Source organism: Mastacembelus armatus, chromosome 18, assembly GCF_900324485.2.
Source record: "Mastacembelus armatus chromosome 18, fMasArm1.2, whole genome shotgun sequence".
Classification (NCBI taxonomy): Eukaryota; Metazoa; Chordata; class Actinopteri; order Synbranchiformes; family Mastacembelidae; genus Mastacembelus; species Mastacembelus armatus.
This window is the reverse complement of record NC_046650.1, coordinates 579552-595955: the sequence shown is the minus strand read 5'-3', so window position 1 is coordinate 595955 and position 16404 is coordinate 579552. Positions and strand designations below refer to the sequence as shown.

The following is a 16404-nucleotide window of genomic DNA, read 5'->3' as shown; positions in this document are numbered from 1 at the left end:
TCCCTGCTCAGCGACACACCCGCTGAGAAACCGACTCTGATAATTGGCGATTCCATAGTCAGGAACGTGAAAATAGAGACACCAGCGACCATAGTCAAATGTATTCCTGGGGCCAGAGCGGGCGACATCGAGTCAAATCTGAAGCTGCTGGCTAAGGCTAATCGTAAATATGGGAAAATTATTATTTACGTCGGCAGCAATGACACCCGATTATGCCAATCGGAGGTCACTAAAATTAATGTTGAGTCGGTGTGTAACTTTGCTAAATTAATGTCGGACTCCGTAGTTTTCTCTGGACCCCTCCCCAATCTGACCAGCGACGACATGTCGTTGTTCCGTCGCTGGCTGTCTAGGTGGTGTCCAGCAAACGATGTGGGCTTCATAGACAATTGGGCCACTTTCTGGGGAAAACCCGGTCTGGTAGCGAGAGACGGCATCCATCCCACTTTGAATGGTGCAGCTCTCATCTCTAGAAATTTGGCCGAGTTTATTAGCCAACCTAAAGCCTGACAATCCAGAGTGGGGACCGGGATGCAGAGACTCAGTCTAAAACGCCTCTCTGCAGTTTCCTTAGAGCCGCCGCCCCCCTCAAACCACATAGAGACTGTGTCTGCCCCTCGAACATATAAATCAAATAAATCAGAAGTTAACAGAAGAGGAGTTATTCATAAAAACTTCATAGAAATTAAGACTACTCCTCTTATTGAACAGAAAAACAGAACTGTCAAATGTGGACAATTAAATATTAGTTCCCTTTCATCTAAATCTTTGTTAGTAAATGATTTGATAACTGATCACCAAATTGACCTACTTTATCTTACTGAAACCTGGTTACAGCAGGATGAATATGTCAGTCTGAATGAATCAACCCCCCTCAGTCATAAAAATTATCATGTTCCTCGAAGCACAGGTCGAGGTGGAGGAGTAGCTACAATCTTCCACTCAAACTTATTATTAAACTTTCATCGTCAGAACAATTTTAACTCATTTGAAAGCCTCACTCTTAGTCTCTCACATCCAAACTGGAAAACACAAAAACCAGTTCTACTTGTCATTGTGTACCGTCCACCTGTCCCTTACTCAGTTTTTAACTGAATTTCCAGACTTCCTGTCTGATCTAGTGCTTAGATCAGATAAAGTCATTATAGTGGGAGATTTTAACATTCATGTGGATGTTGAAAATAACAGCCTTAGCATTGCATTTAATTTTATATTAGATTCAATTGGTTTCATTCAAAATGTTAATAAACCCACCCACTGTTTCAATCACACCCTTGATCTTGTTCTGACCTATGGCATCGAAATTGAACATCTAATAGTTTTTCCCCCAAATCCTGTTTTGTCAGATCATTCGTTAATAACTTTTGAATTTAAGATGATGGATCATGCAGCGTTTGGAAGTCACAAAAAGTCACAGCTTTGTTGAGCCCAGTGTTCCCTTAGCTCTCAGCAGTGATGAATTTGAGTTTCTTTACAAATAAAATCACAACTATTAGAGATAAAATTCAGCAGATGCTTCCTATACCTGCAATAAATGAATCTTCTACTACAGTAGCTCTTGAATCATCTGTAAGACCTCAGTTATGTTTAGACTGCTTCTCTCTCATAGATCTCTCTGAATTTACATCAGTAGTTGCTTCATCGAAATCATCAACGTGTCTCTTAGACCCCATCCCGACTAGACTGCTTAAAGGCACCCTGCCATTAATGAACTCATCTTTATTGGACTTGGTAAATTTATCTCTAGTATCAGGCTACGTACCACAGGCCTTTAAGACTGCAGTAATCAAACCTTTACTCAAAAAGCCTAGTCTTGATCCAGGAGTCTTGGCTAATTATAGACCAATATCCAACCTGCCATTTATTTCTAAAATCCTAGAAAAAGCTGTTGCTAAGCAGCTATCAGACCACTTACACAGGAATGAACTATTTGAAGATTTTCAATCAGGATTTAGAGCACATCATAGTACAGAAACAGCACTGTTGAAAGTTACCAACGATCTTCTCTTAGCCTCAGATAATGGACTTGTTTCTATACTTGTCCTCCTCGACCTTAGTGCAGCATTCGACACCATTGACCACAACATCTTATTACAGAGACTGGAGCATGTGATTGGTATCAGAGGAACAGCGTTAAAGTGGTTCCAATCCTATTTATCGGACAGATTCCAGTTTGTTCATGTCCATGATGAACCTACCACACGAACAAAGGTTAGTTATGGAGTTCCACAAGGCTCCGTGCTAGGACCGATTCTGTTCACCCTGTACATGCTTCCTTTAGGATATGTCATTAGGAAGCACTCTATTAATTACCACTGCTATGCAGATGACACTCAGTTATATCTATCTATTAAACCTGTTAACACAAACCAGTTAACCAGACTTCAAGCCTGTCTAACTGACATTAAGGCCTGGATGACCAGTAACTTTTTACTTTTAAACTCTGAGAAAACAGCAGTCATTATATTTGGGCCAAAAAATCTCAAATAATAGCTACTCTAGATGGCATAGCCCTGGCCTCTAGCACTACTGTAAAAAACCTTGGAGTTATTTTTGACCAGGACATGTCCTTTAACTCACACATAAAACAAATTTCTAGAACTGCATTCTTTCACCTGCACAACATTTCCAAAATTAGGAACATCCTGTCTCAAAATGATGCAGAAAAACTAGTCCATGCATTTGTTACCTCAAGGCTAGGTTACTGTAACTCATTACCACCTGGATGTCCCAATATCTCCATAAAAAGCCTCCAATTAATCCAGAATGCCGCAGCCAGAGTCCTGACAGGAACTAGCAAGAGAGATCATATTTCTCCTATATTGGCTTCTCTTCATTGGCTCCCTGTAAAATATAGAATAGAATTTAACCCTCTGGGGTCTGAGGGGGTTTTTGGGGCCTGGATAAATTTTGACATGTCCTGACATTTGTGCTTTTTTCAGTGTTTTTTAAACATATTAATGTCTAAAGTCTGATAACACTGTAATCAGCACAAAATTGGCTACAATAATATGTGAGCAGCAAGTTTATACAGTATTGTGTTTTTTAGAAAAAAGTGGTTATGCATGGTTAGTGAAAAACTACAATTTTTACTCACTGAAATAAGACCATAAAACACAAACAGGACATTGGTTCACAAGACTTTGGAGACCTGCATGTTGTAGGCTAAAGTGTTTACTTCAGAGTGCTGTGAATGTCATCTTGTTCACACATTCACAGTAAACAATACACTGATTTAAATTTTCTAAGACACTTTTTGTCCAGAAAGGCCATATGCAAGAGGGTGTGTCTGAGGATGAATAGTCATGTGATTTACCTGAGAACACAAAAGACGCACTGAACGACCAGACAAAGGCGCGCATAATGAGCCTTTCAGTCAATGTAGATGGGACGGATTAGTGCAGCACAATACAACACAATGAGGAGCCAAACGATCCTCATTTGAGTTAAAATCAGTGTTTTTACTCTGAGGACAAGCTAAACTATTTGTCTCTGTGAGGAATTTAAGGAGCGCCGCTTCACGTGCGTAACGCGCCATCATCCAAACGCGCCGAAAAAGTGAGTAAATTCTATGATGAAGTTTGATATTTTGTCATTTCTCGGGGGCGTGCACATATTTACCTGGTTCACCTGAGATTATTTACATGTGAACAGTGAACAGTGTACAAGGCGGGACCGCATTACCTGTAATGAGGTGAGACAGGAAAAAACGGACTTCTCCTTACATTCATATGGATTAAATCAAAAGTGATTATTTGTTTTTGACTTGAATTGTTTCACTGAAAAGACACATTTCAAGCTTTCTAGCCATATAATTCTTATTTTTATGAGGCAAGTATTCGCTGAGTTTCTGGTTGTTTTATTTACGCGTCTGTGAAGAGAAATGGCAGAGACAGAAAAGTCCGAGAGCGCACCCTGCCGGCTTTCTTCATTTAAAAAAAGCACAACGTTTTGTTGTTATTATGATGGTATACCACTAAAACTAGACCCTTTACAGATTTGAATGATATACTTCTTTTATCTGTACGATCAGAATTGACGGAGTAATTTAAGTTTGTTTCGGCCTTATCAGAAAAAGATGCGTCAAAACGCGCCGGCGCGTGCATCGACCCCAGAGGGGTAAAATCCTTCTTCTCACATACAAATCCCTTCATAATGAAGCTCTTTCATACCTCAAAGACCTCATAGTACCATATTATCCCAATAGACCACTTCGCTCTCAGAGTACAGGTTTCCAAAAGCAGAATGGGAGGCAGAGCCTTTAGTTATCAAGCTCCTCTCCTATGGAACCAGCTCCCAGCCTGGGTTCAGGAGGCAGACACTCTCTATACTTTTAAGGCTAGACTTAAAACCTTCCTCTTTGACAAAGCATATAGTTAGGGCTGACTTCAGGCAACCCTGAACCATCCCTTAGTTATGCTGCTATAGGCCTAGACTGCCCGAGGACCATTGGTGTACTGAGCTTCCCTACCCTAACCCCCCCCCTTTCCCTTCCCCTCCCCTCTCTTCTCTCCTCCCACCTCATGTATATTCCACCATTGAATGTTACTAACCTTGTGCTCTCTCTCTCCCCTAGTTTGTGCTCTCTCCCTCTCTCTCTGTTCTCTCTGTACCTTCTGCAGGTGTCCCTGGTCCTGGAGCTGTATATCGCTGATGTGCAGTTACTGGTCCCACCAACCTGCAGTGTCTATTTGTTGTTTATTGTTGCTGTTCTTTTCTCTCTGCTGTATCCACTCACCCCAACCCGTCGAGGCAGATGGCCGTCCAAACTGAGCCCGGTTCTGCTGGAGGTTTTTTCTTCCGTTAAAGGGAGTTTTTCCTCTCCACTGTCGCCAAGTGCTTGCTCATAAGGGAATTGTTGGGTTTTTAGTTTTAGTTTTTGTAAAGTGCCTTGAGATGATTTGTATTGTGATTTGGCGCTATACAAATAAAATTGAATTGAATTGAATTGAGATTGAATTGGAATGCTTGGAGCTATACAACATCAACAGGACTCTAAGAACCTTCATGAGGAACTCAATGGGTCTATGGAAAACAACCCTAGTGGTCAACTTCAAGCTGATGTCACAAGTCTCCATCAAGTGCGGCATCTACCAAGGAGATGCTCTGTTCCCGCTGCTGTTTTGCATAGGCCTGAACCCCCTCAGCCAGGTCATCACTAAGACTGTGTCGTGTCCTGATGTCCTTGTCACTTTTGGGAAGTATTCAAACTGACTAAACTATAACTGGATTAATTCACTTTCCTTTAGGTTATCCTCTAGTACGTATCACTCCTGAGAGGGCACAGTGATATTACTCAGACTTAACCTTTTGACCCCCAGTTCTGGCACGGGTCGCACTGAGCTCTATTTTCTCAATCTCTGTTGACACAAACCACTAGTATATCACCTCATTCACACTTGAGTACTCCACACTCACTCTGTCTCTTTGACACACACAACTTTATTATTAAACACTAGAACTATTCCACTGTGTCACATTAAATGCTACCCTAATTACCTCCCGATCCCTAACAATGCACCATATCATTCCTCCTGCACACATCAGGCACAATACCATCCATATGAAAGTTACCACATTCAACAAACTCCTTTCATCTTCATCCATACTTTCTCACTCTCTCTACCATATCTATTCTCTCTCTATCCTGGGGTTAGCAGTTTGTGAGATGTGCTCATAAATCACAACCAGCAATATGCACATTAAGCAAAGCAATCATTCAGCAACATCAGCTTGCACATTTAAACAATACTAACATTTATAAACACCTGTCAATTTTGGATTCAACTATCTTCTTTTTAAAAATTTTAATTATGCATTTACATTTACTTAATTCTACTCAATTAATTCTCTTATAAATTCTAGGTTCTTTTGGAAAGGTTTAGCAGTACATGGGACGTTGGTCTGGAGCAGAGAGGACAGTTATGCTCATTAATTTAGTATAAAATCTATCTCACCTTTTTGGTGAGATAAGCGTCACCGTCCCATATTGCCCAGTCCCACGCCACAGGCCACTTCATCAGACCTCCGCCACTAGGCTCACTAAATGTCGTGTCCTGATGTCCTTGTCACTTTTGGGAAGTCTTCAATCTGACTAAACTATAACTGGATTAATTCACTAAGTGTAGCTGGCAATCCTCTTCATCAGGGTCACAAACATGAGAGAAACCATTGAATCCAAGTGCACAGGTGTTTATTCACACAAGAGTTACCCAAGGGAAGACTGACAATGTTTCTGAAGCTCGCTGCTTTATACCAATACATATGGTCAGTGGTTTGATCCACACCCCTTGACCCTCCTCTTTTCATTTCGAAATTAAGCCCATTTGCCACTATTAAATTCCCATTTTTGGTCATATTGGTGTATTGCTTCTCCTCAATTCCTTTTTTAAAGATGCTGAGGGAACCACACCCCGCCCAACTCTTCTTCTGGGGCTTGGTGTGATTCCCCTCATCTTCCATTCCCAATTCTTTATTTAGTTCTTAAATGTATACAGTGATATCAGACTCATTATTGTATACACTGATAGTCTCTATGGTACATCCAGAAAGTCCCTTCTTTTCCATACATGATCTTTTACTGCAGGATATTTTAATCACACTTGTCCTCCTAAGGTATTGTAATGCCTTTCTGTGCTCTAATGTTTTCATTTATGTGAGATATGCCTTTCCAGAAATGTACACAAGATACATAGTTTGCCTATGTATGGCTTTAGTTTCCCAGATTTCATACACAACAACTGGCTATGGATACCCACAGTCATATGGGTAGTATCAGTCACCTCCTGTACATGAATGATATCAAGCTATAGGCCAGGAGTGAGTGAGACATTGATTCACACCACCAGGATCTACAGCAACGACATTGGAATGTCATTCGGACTGGATAAGTGTGGAAAGATGATAACAGAGAGGAAAGGTTGTCATTACTGAAGGACTTGAACTCCCAGAAGGCAGCATTACAGACTTTGAGGAAAGCTACAATTACCTTGGAATCCCACAGACAAATGGGAACCAAGAAGAAGCCACAAGGAAAGCAGCCACAGCCAAATCCCTACAGAGATTAAGGCAGTCCTAAGAAGTCAGCTAAATGGGAAGAACAAGGTCCGAGCTATCAACACCTATGCCCTGCTGGTCATCAGATACCGAACTGGCATAATAAGCTGGTCAAAGAAGGAGATAATGAACCTGATGTCAAGACAAGAAGCTCCTCACCATGCATGGAGGGGTTCACCCCAAATGCAGTGTCCTGAGACTGTACACTAAGAGGAAGCAAGGAGGCAGGGGACTGGTGAGCGTCAGAGCCACTATCTGAGATGAAACCGCAAAGATCCAGTACATCAGGAAGATGGCCCAGAGTAATGGAGTACTTAGTGAATATATCAGCAGAAGCCTGGGGAGGTGAGAGGAGCAAGAACCACCATGACAGGACAAACCCCTGCATGGTATGTACCACTGACAAATAGAATTGGCTGATATCAAAAAGTCCCACCAGTGGCTGGAGAAGGCTGGACTGAAAGACAACACAGAGGCACTAATCATAGCAAGCACATGAACAGTCCCTGAGCACAAGATTGATAAATCCTGGGGTCTACCACACCAGGCAGGACCACAGGTGCAGGATGTGCAAAGATGCCCCTGAGACAATCCGGCACATCAACAGCAGATTGTAAGATGCTACCAGGCCCTAACTATGTGCTTTGTCAAAGAGGAAGGTTTTAAGTCGAGCCTTAAAAGTACAGAGGGTGTCTGCCTCCTGAACCCAGGCTGGGAGCTGGTTCCACAGGAGAGGAGCTTGATAGCTAAAGGCTCCACAAGTAAACCTGCACTCTGAGAGCGACGTGGTCTATTGGGATAATATGGTACTATGAGGTCTTTAAGGTATGAAGGAGCTTGATCATGAAGGGATTTGTATGTGAGGAGAAGGATTTTAAATTCTATTCTGGATTTTACAGGGAGCCAATGAAGAGAAGCTAATATAGAAGAAATATGATCTCTCTTGCTAGTTCCTGTCAGGACTCTGGCTGCAGCATTCTGGATTAACTGGAGGCTTTTTATGGAGATATTGGGACATCCAGATAGTAATGAGTTACAGTAATCTAGCCTTGAGCTAACAAATGCATGGACTAGTTTTTCTGCATCATTTTGAGACAGGATGTTCCTAATTTTGGCAATGTTGCGCAGGTGAAAGAACGCAGTTCTAGAGATTTGTTTTATGTGTGAGTTAAAGGACATGTCCTGGTCAAAAATAACGCCATCTAAAGTAGCTATAATTTTAGAAAAGTTATTTCTGAGGTTTTTAGGCCCAAATACAATAACTTCTCTTTTCTCTGAATTTAAAAGTAGAAAGTTACTGGTCATCCAGGCCTTTATGTCAGTTGGACACGCTTGAAGTCTGGTTAACTGGTTTGTGTTATCAGGTTTCATAGATAGATAAAAAATCCCTCACTAAAATCTCCAGTCCAGTTAAAAGAGGGTAAAAATAATGTTAAAAAGTGTATTATAAAAATGAAAAGGAATAAAAGCAAAGTAATTCTCCTCTGAGCTCTGTCATTAACAAGGCATTTTCATTCACGCAACTGCTGCTCATATAGATAGATAGATACTTTATTTATATATATATTCATTCATATATGAACGTGTGTGTGTGTGTGTATGTGTATGTGTGTATGTGTGTGTATGTATATAATCTTCCAGTGGTTTCTTCCTCATCTTTGAATGTGTTTTGCCAGGGTCTGCCTAATGAGAGCTGGGCCATCAGTAAGATAAACATCACCTTTGAGCTGTGTGATACATATCCCTCCATCCTGGTCATTCCCACCAACATCACAGATGAAGACATCAAACGAGTGTCTGTGTTCAGAGCCAAGCACCGAATTCCGGTGAGTCCAATGAGTCTGAGAGCCATATACTGAGAACAGTTTTTAAGATTTTTAAGGCTCGACTTGAAACCTTCCTTTTTGATAAAGTGTATAGTTAGGGCTGGCCTCAGGTAACCCTGAACCATCCCTTAGTTATGCTGCTTTAGGCCTAGACTGCCTGAGGACCATTGGTGCACTGAGCTCCCCTATCCTAACCCCCCTTTCCCTTCCCCTCCCCTCCTTCCCCTCTCCTCCTCTCCTCCCCCCTCACATTCCACCATTGAATGTCACTAACTTTGTGCTCTCTCTTTCCCCTAGTTTATGTTCTCTCCCTCTCTCTCTCTCTCTCTCTCTCTCTCTCTCTCTCTCTCTCTCTCCCCCCGTGTACCTTCTGCAGGTGTCCCTGGTCCTGGAACTGTATATTACTAATGTGCAGTTACTGGCCCCACCAACCTGCATTGTCTATTTGTTGTTTATTGTTGCTGTTCTTTTCTCTCTTCTCTATCCACTCACCCCAACCGGTCGAGGCAGATGGCTGCCCAAACTGAGCCCGGTTCTGCTGGAGGTTTTTAATAACCTTTAAGGGAGTTTTTCCTCTCCACTGTAACCAAGTGCTTGCTCATAAGGGATTTGTTGGGTTTTTAGTTTTAGCTATTGTAAAGTGCCTTGAGATGATTGGATTGTGATTTGTCGCTATACGAATTGAATTGAATGTCTGAAGTCTGGCCAGCTGGTTTGTTTCATAGATAGATACAGCGGAGTGTCATCTGCATAGCAATGGTAATTAATACAGTGCTTCCTAATAAGATTGCCTAAGTGAAGCTACATAAGGTGAAGAGAATTGGTCCTACGACATAACTAACTTTTGTGTGCATGGATCATCTGATAAATAAGATTAAACCACTTTAATGTTGTTCTTTTAATCACAATCACATGTTCCAGTTTCAGTAATAAGATGTTGTGGTCAGAGGTGTCAAATACAGCACTAAGATCTTGCATGACATGTACAGCTTTCAGAAAGTCACCCTGACTTTATCATGAAGAATTCCTTTATTAACTTCAAAAAAATTTATGTGTGTGTCTGTTAATGAAGAAACATGTTACCCAGCAACATGTCTCACTGATTTTATTTTGAATAGCAGTGGAGAGTCCTCCTCATCTTGAATGGCTCCTTCTTTTCCTGCAGGTCTTGTCTTGGATCCATCCAGAGTCTCAGGCCACAATAATACGGTGCAGCCAGCCATTAGTTGGACCTACAGACCGTCGTTGCAAAGAGGATGAACGCTTGCTCCAAATCATCATGGATGCCAACGCCCAGTCCCACAAACTTACCATCTTTGATGCCCGGCAGTCTAGTGTAGCAGTCACCAACAAGGTATATACAGCCACCTTTAAATGTAGTTTTGGTGTTTTTTTTTGTTTTTTTTATGTGGAATTCTTTTTGCTTTTTTCTTATCCCTTGGGCAAACACAACCTCTGGTACCTCCACCACATGCAGGCAAAGGATGGAGGTTATGAGAGTGAAAGTTTCTACACCAATGTGGAGCTGAACTTCTTGGAAATTCCCAACATACATGTAATGAGAGAGTCTTTGAGAAAGATGAAGGATGTAGTTTATCCCACCATAGATGAAGCCCACTGGCACTCTGCTATTGACCAGACACATTGGCTGGAGTACATACGGGTAAGTCACACACACACAAACACACACACAGTAAAGAATAACTGTTGTTCTTTTGTCATAGTATAGTATCTACTTTTGTTTCTTTTAAAGTTTACAAAGTATTGAACTTGTAAGTGAACTATTACGTGCAGTGTGTGTGTGTAATGTTAATTTAATGGAGTGGACATGTGTGTAGCTCTTACTTGCAGGTGCAGCAAAAATAGCTGATAAGCTGGAGTCTGGGAAGACGTCAGTGGTGGTTCACTGCAGTGACGGCTGGGACAGAACCACACAGCTCACCTCTCTAGCCATGCTGATGCTGGACAGCTACTACCGTACACTTTGTGGATTCCAGGTGATAGACAAGTCATATCATGATATGAACTGTATATTGTTGTCTTTATTTTTTACACTGTTGTAATGTTCTGTATGTATATTTTTATAGGTTCTGGTGGAAAAGGAGTGGATTAGTTTTGGACACAAGTTTTCTGCAGTAAGGAACTTGGAATTCTAATTGTCCTGCTGATTACGTTCTTGTTGCGAATTTGTTCATCACTGATCACAACTTACCCTTATAAAATGCTTCTATAATGTCTGCATGCGCCCTGACAAAGGTCCTAACTGTGCCCACTTGATTAACGGTCAATGCTATAGACATGGTCATGTATACAGTGCTCTTAATTTAGTGTGCTTAGTTAGGAGAATGAAGCCACCAAAAATTAACAAAAGATAATTTTTCATAGGTCATATAAATAGTTCATTAAGAGAAAATCCAGTGGTCTGATATATGCATTGAACCTGATCAAGAAATAGCTTTAGATAAATTTATAAATTTAACATGCTCCCCTAAGGAAACCATCAAAAAGGTTCATGCAGCATGGCTAGATAATGAAATTAAAACTTTAATGCCAGAAAGAGACAAAGGCTAGTATGTCTGACTGCTCACAGGATTTGGATAGGTATTGCAAGCTAAGAAATCATGTTCTAAGATGAATAAATGTAGGAAGAAGCTGTATTATATAGAGAAGATTAAAGAGGCAAATAATGATTGCAAAAGCTGTGGTAGGCACTAAATAACTAAATGTGATATGTTTTATATGGGATATCATTATGATGGGGAAGCAATATCATTATTATTATTGGACTTAAGCGTAGCATTAGAGCTAATAAATAAAGATATTTTTATATAGTTTTTGTAGAACCAATGTGAGTTCAATGGAAAGCTACTTAACTGGCAGATGGTTGCTTGGTCTACCTCTGTTTTGTCTTCACTAATGATTTGCTTATCTTTTGAACAGTTCTTCCAAACATAAGCAAATGCCTGAACTATGTTATATTCAGCTAATGATAGTACTGAAGTGTCTAGGGTGTTAGAACACAACTTGCATGCTGTCTCCAATTATATATACAGTGGGTACGGAAAGTATTCAGACCCCTTTAAATTTTTCACTCTTTGTGTCATTGCAGCCATTTGCCAAAATCAAAAAAGTTCATTTTATTTCTCATTAATGTACACTCAGAACCCCATCTTGACAGAAAAAAACAGAAATGTAGAAATTTTTGCAAATTTATTAAAAAAGAAAAACTGAAATATCACATGGTCATAAGTATTCAGACCCTTCACAGTGACACTCATATTTAACTCACATGCTGTCCATTTCTTCTGATCCTCCTTGAGATGGTTCTGCTCCTTCATTGGAGTCCAGCTGTGTTTAATTAAACTGATTGGACTTGAAAGGCACACACCTGTCTATATAAGACCTTACAGCTCACAGTGCATGTCAGAGCAAATGAGAATCATGAGGTCGAAGGAACTGCCCAAGCAGCTCGGAGACAGAATTGTGGCAAGGCACAGATCTGGCCAAGGTTACAAAAGAATTTCTGCAGCACTCAAGGTTCCTAAGAGCACAGTGGCCTCCATAATCCTCAACTGGAAAAAGTTTGGGACGACCAGAACTCTTCCTAGACCTGGCCGTCCAGCCAAACTGAGCAATCGTGGGAGAAGAGCCTTGGTGAGAGAGGTAAAGAAGAACCCAAAGATCACTGTGGCTGAGCTCCAGAGATGCAGTAGGGAGATGGGAGAAAGTTCCACAAAGTCAACTATCACTGCAGCCCTCCACCAGTCGGGGCTTTATGGCAGAGTGGCCCGACGGAAGCCTCTCCTCAGTGCAAGACACATGAAAGCCTGCATAGAGTTTGCCAAAAAACACATGAAGGACTCCCAGACTATGAGAAATAAGATTCTCTGGTCTGATGAGACCAAGATTGAACTTTTTGGCATTAATTCTAAGCGGTATGTGTGGAGAAAACCAGGCACTACTCATCCCCTGCCCAATACAATCCCTACAGTGAAACATGGTGGTGGGAGCATCATGTTGTGGGGGTGTTTTTCAGCTGCAGGGACAGGACGACTGGTTGCAATTGAAGGAAAGATGAATGCAGCCAAGTACAGAGATATCCTGGAAGAAAACCTCTTCCAGAGTGCTCAGGACCTCAGACTGGGCCAAAGGTTCGCCTTTCAACAGGACAATGACCCTAAGCACACAGCTAAAATAACAAAGGAGTGGCTTCGGAACAACTCTGTGACCGTTCTTGACTGGCCCAGCCAGAGCCCTGACCTAAACCCAATTGAGCATCTCTGGAGAGACCTGAAAATGGCTGTCCACCAACGTTCACCATCCAACCTGACAGAACTGGAGAGGATCTGCAAGGAAGAATGGCAGAGCATCCCCAAATCCAGGTGTGAAAAACTTGTTGCATCATTTCCAAGAAGACTCATGGCTGTACTAGCTCAAAAGGGTGCTTCTACTCAATACTGAGCACAGGGTCTGAATACTTATGACCATGTGATATTTCAGTTTTTCTTTTTTAATAAATTTGCAAAAATTTCTACATTTCTGTTTTTTTCTGTCAAGATGGGGTGCTGAGTGTACATTAATGAGAAATAAAATGAACTTTTTTGATTTTGGCAAATGGCTGCAATGACACAAAGAGTGAAACATTTAAAGGGGTCTGAATACTTTCCGTACCCACTGTATATATAGATAGCTACTGATTATTACTTTAACATTTTTTTTCAATGTCCATTGCACTAGTGACTTACTTAGCTTAAGGTATCATTTTCACATATCCATTTGTAGATAGCGTTCATAGAGACTACATACATTAATAGCACATATTCCTCTGTATATTATAATAGGTTTATAGTACTCACATCTGTAGATATGTTCATAGTACACCCATCTTATATTATGTTCATGGCACTGCCTTACTGTACATACTGTAGATACTGCACTTACTGCTAACTGCACTTCTGGTTAGATGCTAACTGCATTTCATTGCCTTGTAATTGTCCATGTGTAATGACAAGTTGATTCTAATCTAATATTAGCAATAATAGATCTTAATTCATCTAATAATTTAGATCTCAATGCATCTAATTCAAAATGCATGATAATTGGGAAAAGAGATCAGTTAGCTAAACATGTGGTTCAGAGGCATTAAAAACTGACAAATATGTCATCCAAATACCTAGAATTTCTCACATACATATAACTTGCAACAGTCCCCTTGCTTGCAAAATAGTGAATTTATTTATGGAAGTGGCTCTAATGGATAAGCTGATTGTCTGTATGTTACTGTATATTATAGTCACTCTTTATACTGTAGGGGTATTGTAGATTTCTGATGATATCAGGTACGAAATGTATGTGTGTTTAAAGTACTTTTTCCTGTGTTACAGCGAGTGGGCCATGGTGATGAGAACCATGCTAATTCAGAGCGCTCCCCTCTGTTTGTACAGTTCATTGACTGTGTTTGGCAGATGACTCGACAGGTAAGACTCCTTCATCAGGCTTTCTAAACCCTGGCCCCAAGACCTCCCATAACCAGGCCTGAATAAAGGCTTTATTGTCCTGGAGTAGCACACTAAAAAAATCTGTGGTTAATGCTCACTAGGATAAGCCAGCATATGGGCTCGGATGTAGATGCTATAATAACTTCTCTTGTGATTGCAGTTCCCAGCAGCCTTTCAATTCAATGAGCTGTTCCTGATGACAGTGTTAGACCACCTCTACAGCTGTCTGTTTGGTACATTCCTTTATAACAGTGAAGCAGAGAGGGCAGCCAAGGTATATATGATTCCTATGTTAACAATGGTTCATGGGTGTGAAGAGCTATGTCATGTTAAAACGTTTGTCTTGTGCAGGAGGTGCAGACAAAGACGGTGTCTCTGTGGTCCTACATTAACAGGTAAGATCGTGGCCTCTCAGATATGAGTTAGTGGAGTAGGTGTGATTATATGACAGTTTGATGTTGGTCCCTTACCAGCCAACCTGAGGACTTCAGCAACCCTTTTTATGTGGACTATGAGCACCATGTTCTGTATCCACTCGTTTCATCCAGACACCTGGAGCTCTGGACCAGCTACTATGCCCGCTGGAACCCGCGCATGAGACCACAGGTATGCTGCCTCTGGGTTGAGTTAATGGAGGGTGGGGAAGAGCATTTAAAGCAGTGATGTAGAGATTTTGGGTTGTAGGAACTGTTGCAGCAGCCATCAAATAACTGATGACTAATTGTTCACTTGTTTTTCCTTCTCGATGCCACAATTACAACTACACACCTGTCCAGAACCCTCTTTGTTTTATACACCACTGGCATCAACATACATCAGCTACTTATTAGTTCTACCACTGTGTTCAGGGTAATGTATATGTGGGTGCTTTTTTGGGGACTGTTTTTAATATTAGGTTGTTCATATAGATGAACCTTTTTCTCTAAGAGATGCCAATCTTCTCCTTTGAGTTGCTGCCCTTTTAGCCGTGATAGGAGGTGATTTTAATTGGCTATTGTTGGAATTTGTGTCGTTATAGGGGCTCTGCCTAGTGCACTAATAATAGATTCAGCTTCTCTACCATGTTACTCCTGTTGCTATTATTATCATAATTTATGTGTTTCAGGTACCAGTGCACCAGACTCTGAAGGAGCTGCTGATCCTGAGGGCAGAGCTGCAGAGGAAGGTGGAGGAGCTGCAGAAAGAGGCCTTCTCCCAGTCCCCATCCTCTTCTTCTGAACACTCCCCCTCCCACACACATGCCACAGGAACTCCACTGCACACTGGTGTCTGACACAGAAACATAAGAAACACCCCTACACATCACTCTCTGCCCCTCACATGTCTGAGGCCAGTTAACGGCAAATACTGAGGATAACAATGTTTACAGTATGAGGGCTTCTAACATTTATATTACCATTTCTAAATCTGTGCAAAGGGATGTAAGGAATTTAAGAAATTATTCAAAGCTTGCCTAACCCAACTGTCAGTAATTTAACTGTACTTATTTAAAAAAATTATGACAGTTCACAACTTGATTCTTGGTGCCACTAGTTTTATCCTCCAGTGGTTTTATGTTTGCATAAAAAATGTTAAATTATGTCTCAGGGCTGCTCTGTTATTCATAGGACTGCAAAAGGCTGCGAGTCACATGTGGCAAATACAATTGTCATTAGTATTATAAAATATATAAAATAAAATCTTCCCTTACACTTCTCTGCTTTGTCAGTGTTTAAGCAATCAGTGATCCTTTTCCTCAAGACTAGAATTTTAATTTTCAGCTCCACTATAGTTCTCACCAAAGTCATGACTGCTGTGTTGTAGATGAGAGGAGATGAAGATAGCATCTACCTTTTTCTGTGTGCATCTCACCACCACAGCCTCCAGTGAGTCCAAGCTCATTCCAGTCATTCCAGCTTTTTGGACCAGTTTGTCCAGCTGCCTTGCATCCTTCTGCTTTATGCTGCCTCCCCAGCAGACTGCAGCATAAAACAGCAGACTTGCTGCCATAGTTTGGTAAAGCATGTGCAGCATCTACCTGCAGA

The 16404-nt window shown here is 41.1% G+C and overlaps 1 protein-coding gene across 8 annotated transcripts in view; it reads left to right on the top strand.

Annotated features, from left to right (window-relative positions):
- Positions 1-16076, top strand: part of mtmr1a (myotubularin related protein 1a) — a 43296-nt gene extending 27220 nt beyond the window's left edge. For 6 of the 8 annotated variants that reach the window (XM_026327306.1, XM_026327297.1, XM_026327336.1 and 3 more), the window contains 10 exons: positions 8733-8882; positions 10048-10236; positions 10360-10545; positions 10721-10879; positions 10970-11017; positions 14267-14359; positions 14541-14654; positions 14732-14775; positions 14854-14986; positions 15486-16076. In XM_026327306.1, coding sequence (XP_026183091.1) covers positions 8733-8882; positions 10048-10236; positions 10360-10545; positions 10721-10879; positions 10970-11017; positions 14267-14359; positions 14541-14654; positions 14732-14775; positions 14854-14986; positions 15486-15653 — 1284 coding nt within the window. In that variant the 3' untranslated portion in view covers positions 15654-16076. The remainder of the gene's footprint in view (positions 1-8732; positions 8883-10047; positions 10237-10359; positions 10546-10720; positions 10880-10969; positions 11018-14266; positions 14360-14540; positions 14655-14731; positions 14776-14853; positions 14987-15485) is intronic. The other 2 variants (XM_026327323.2, XM_026327345.2) reach the window with 2 other exon arrangements.
- Positions 16077-16404: the final 328 nt, after the last annotated feature.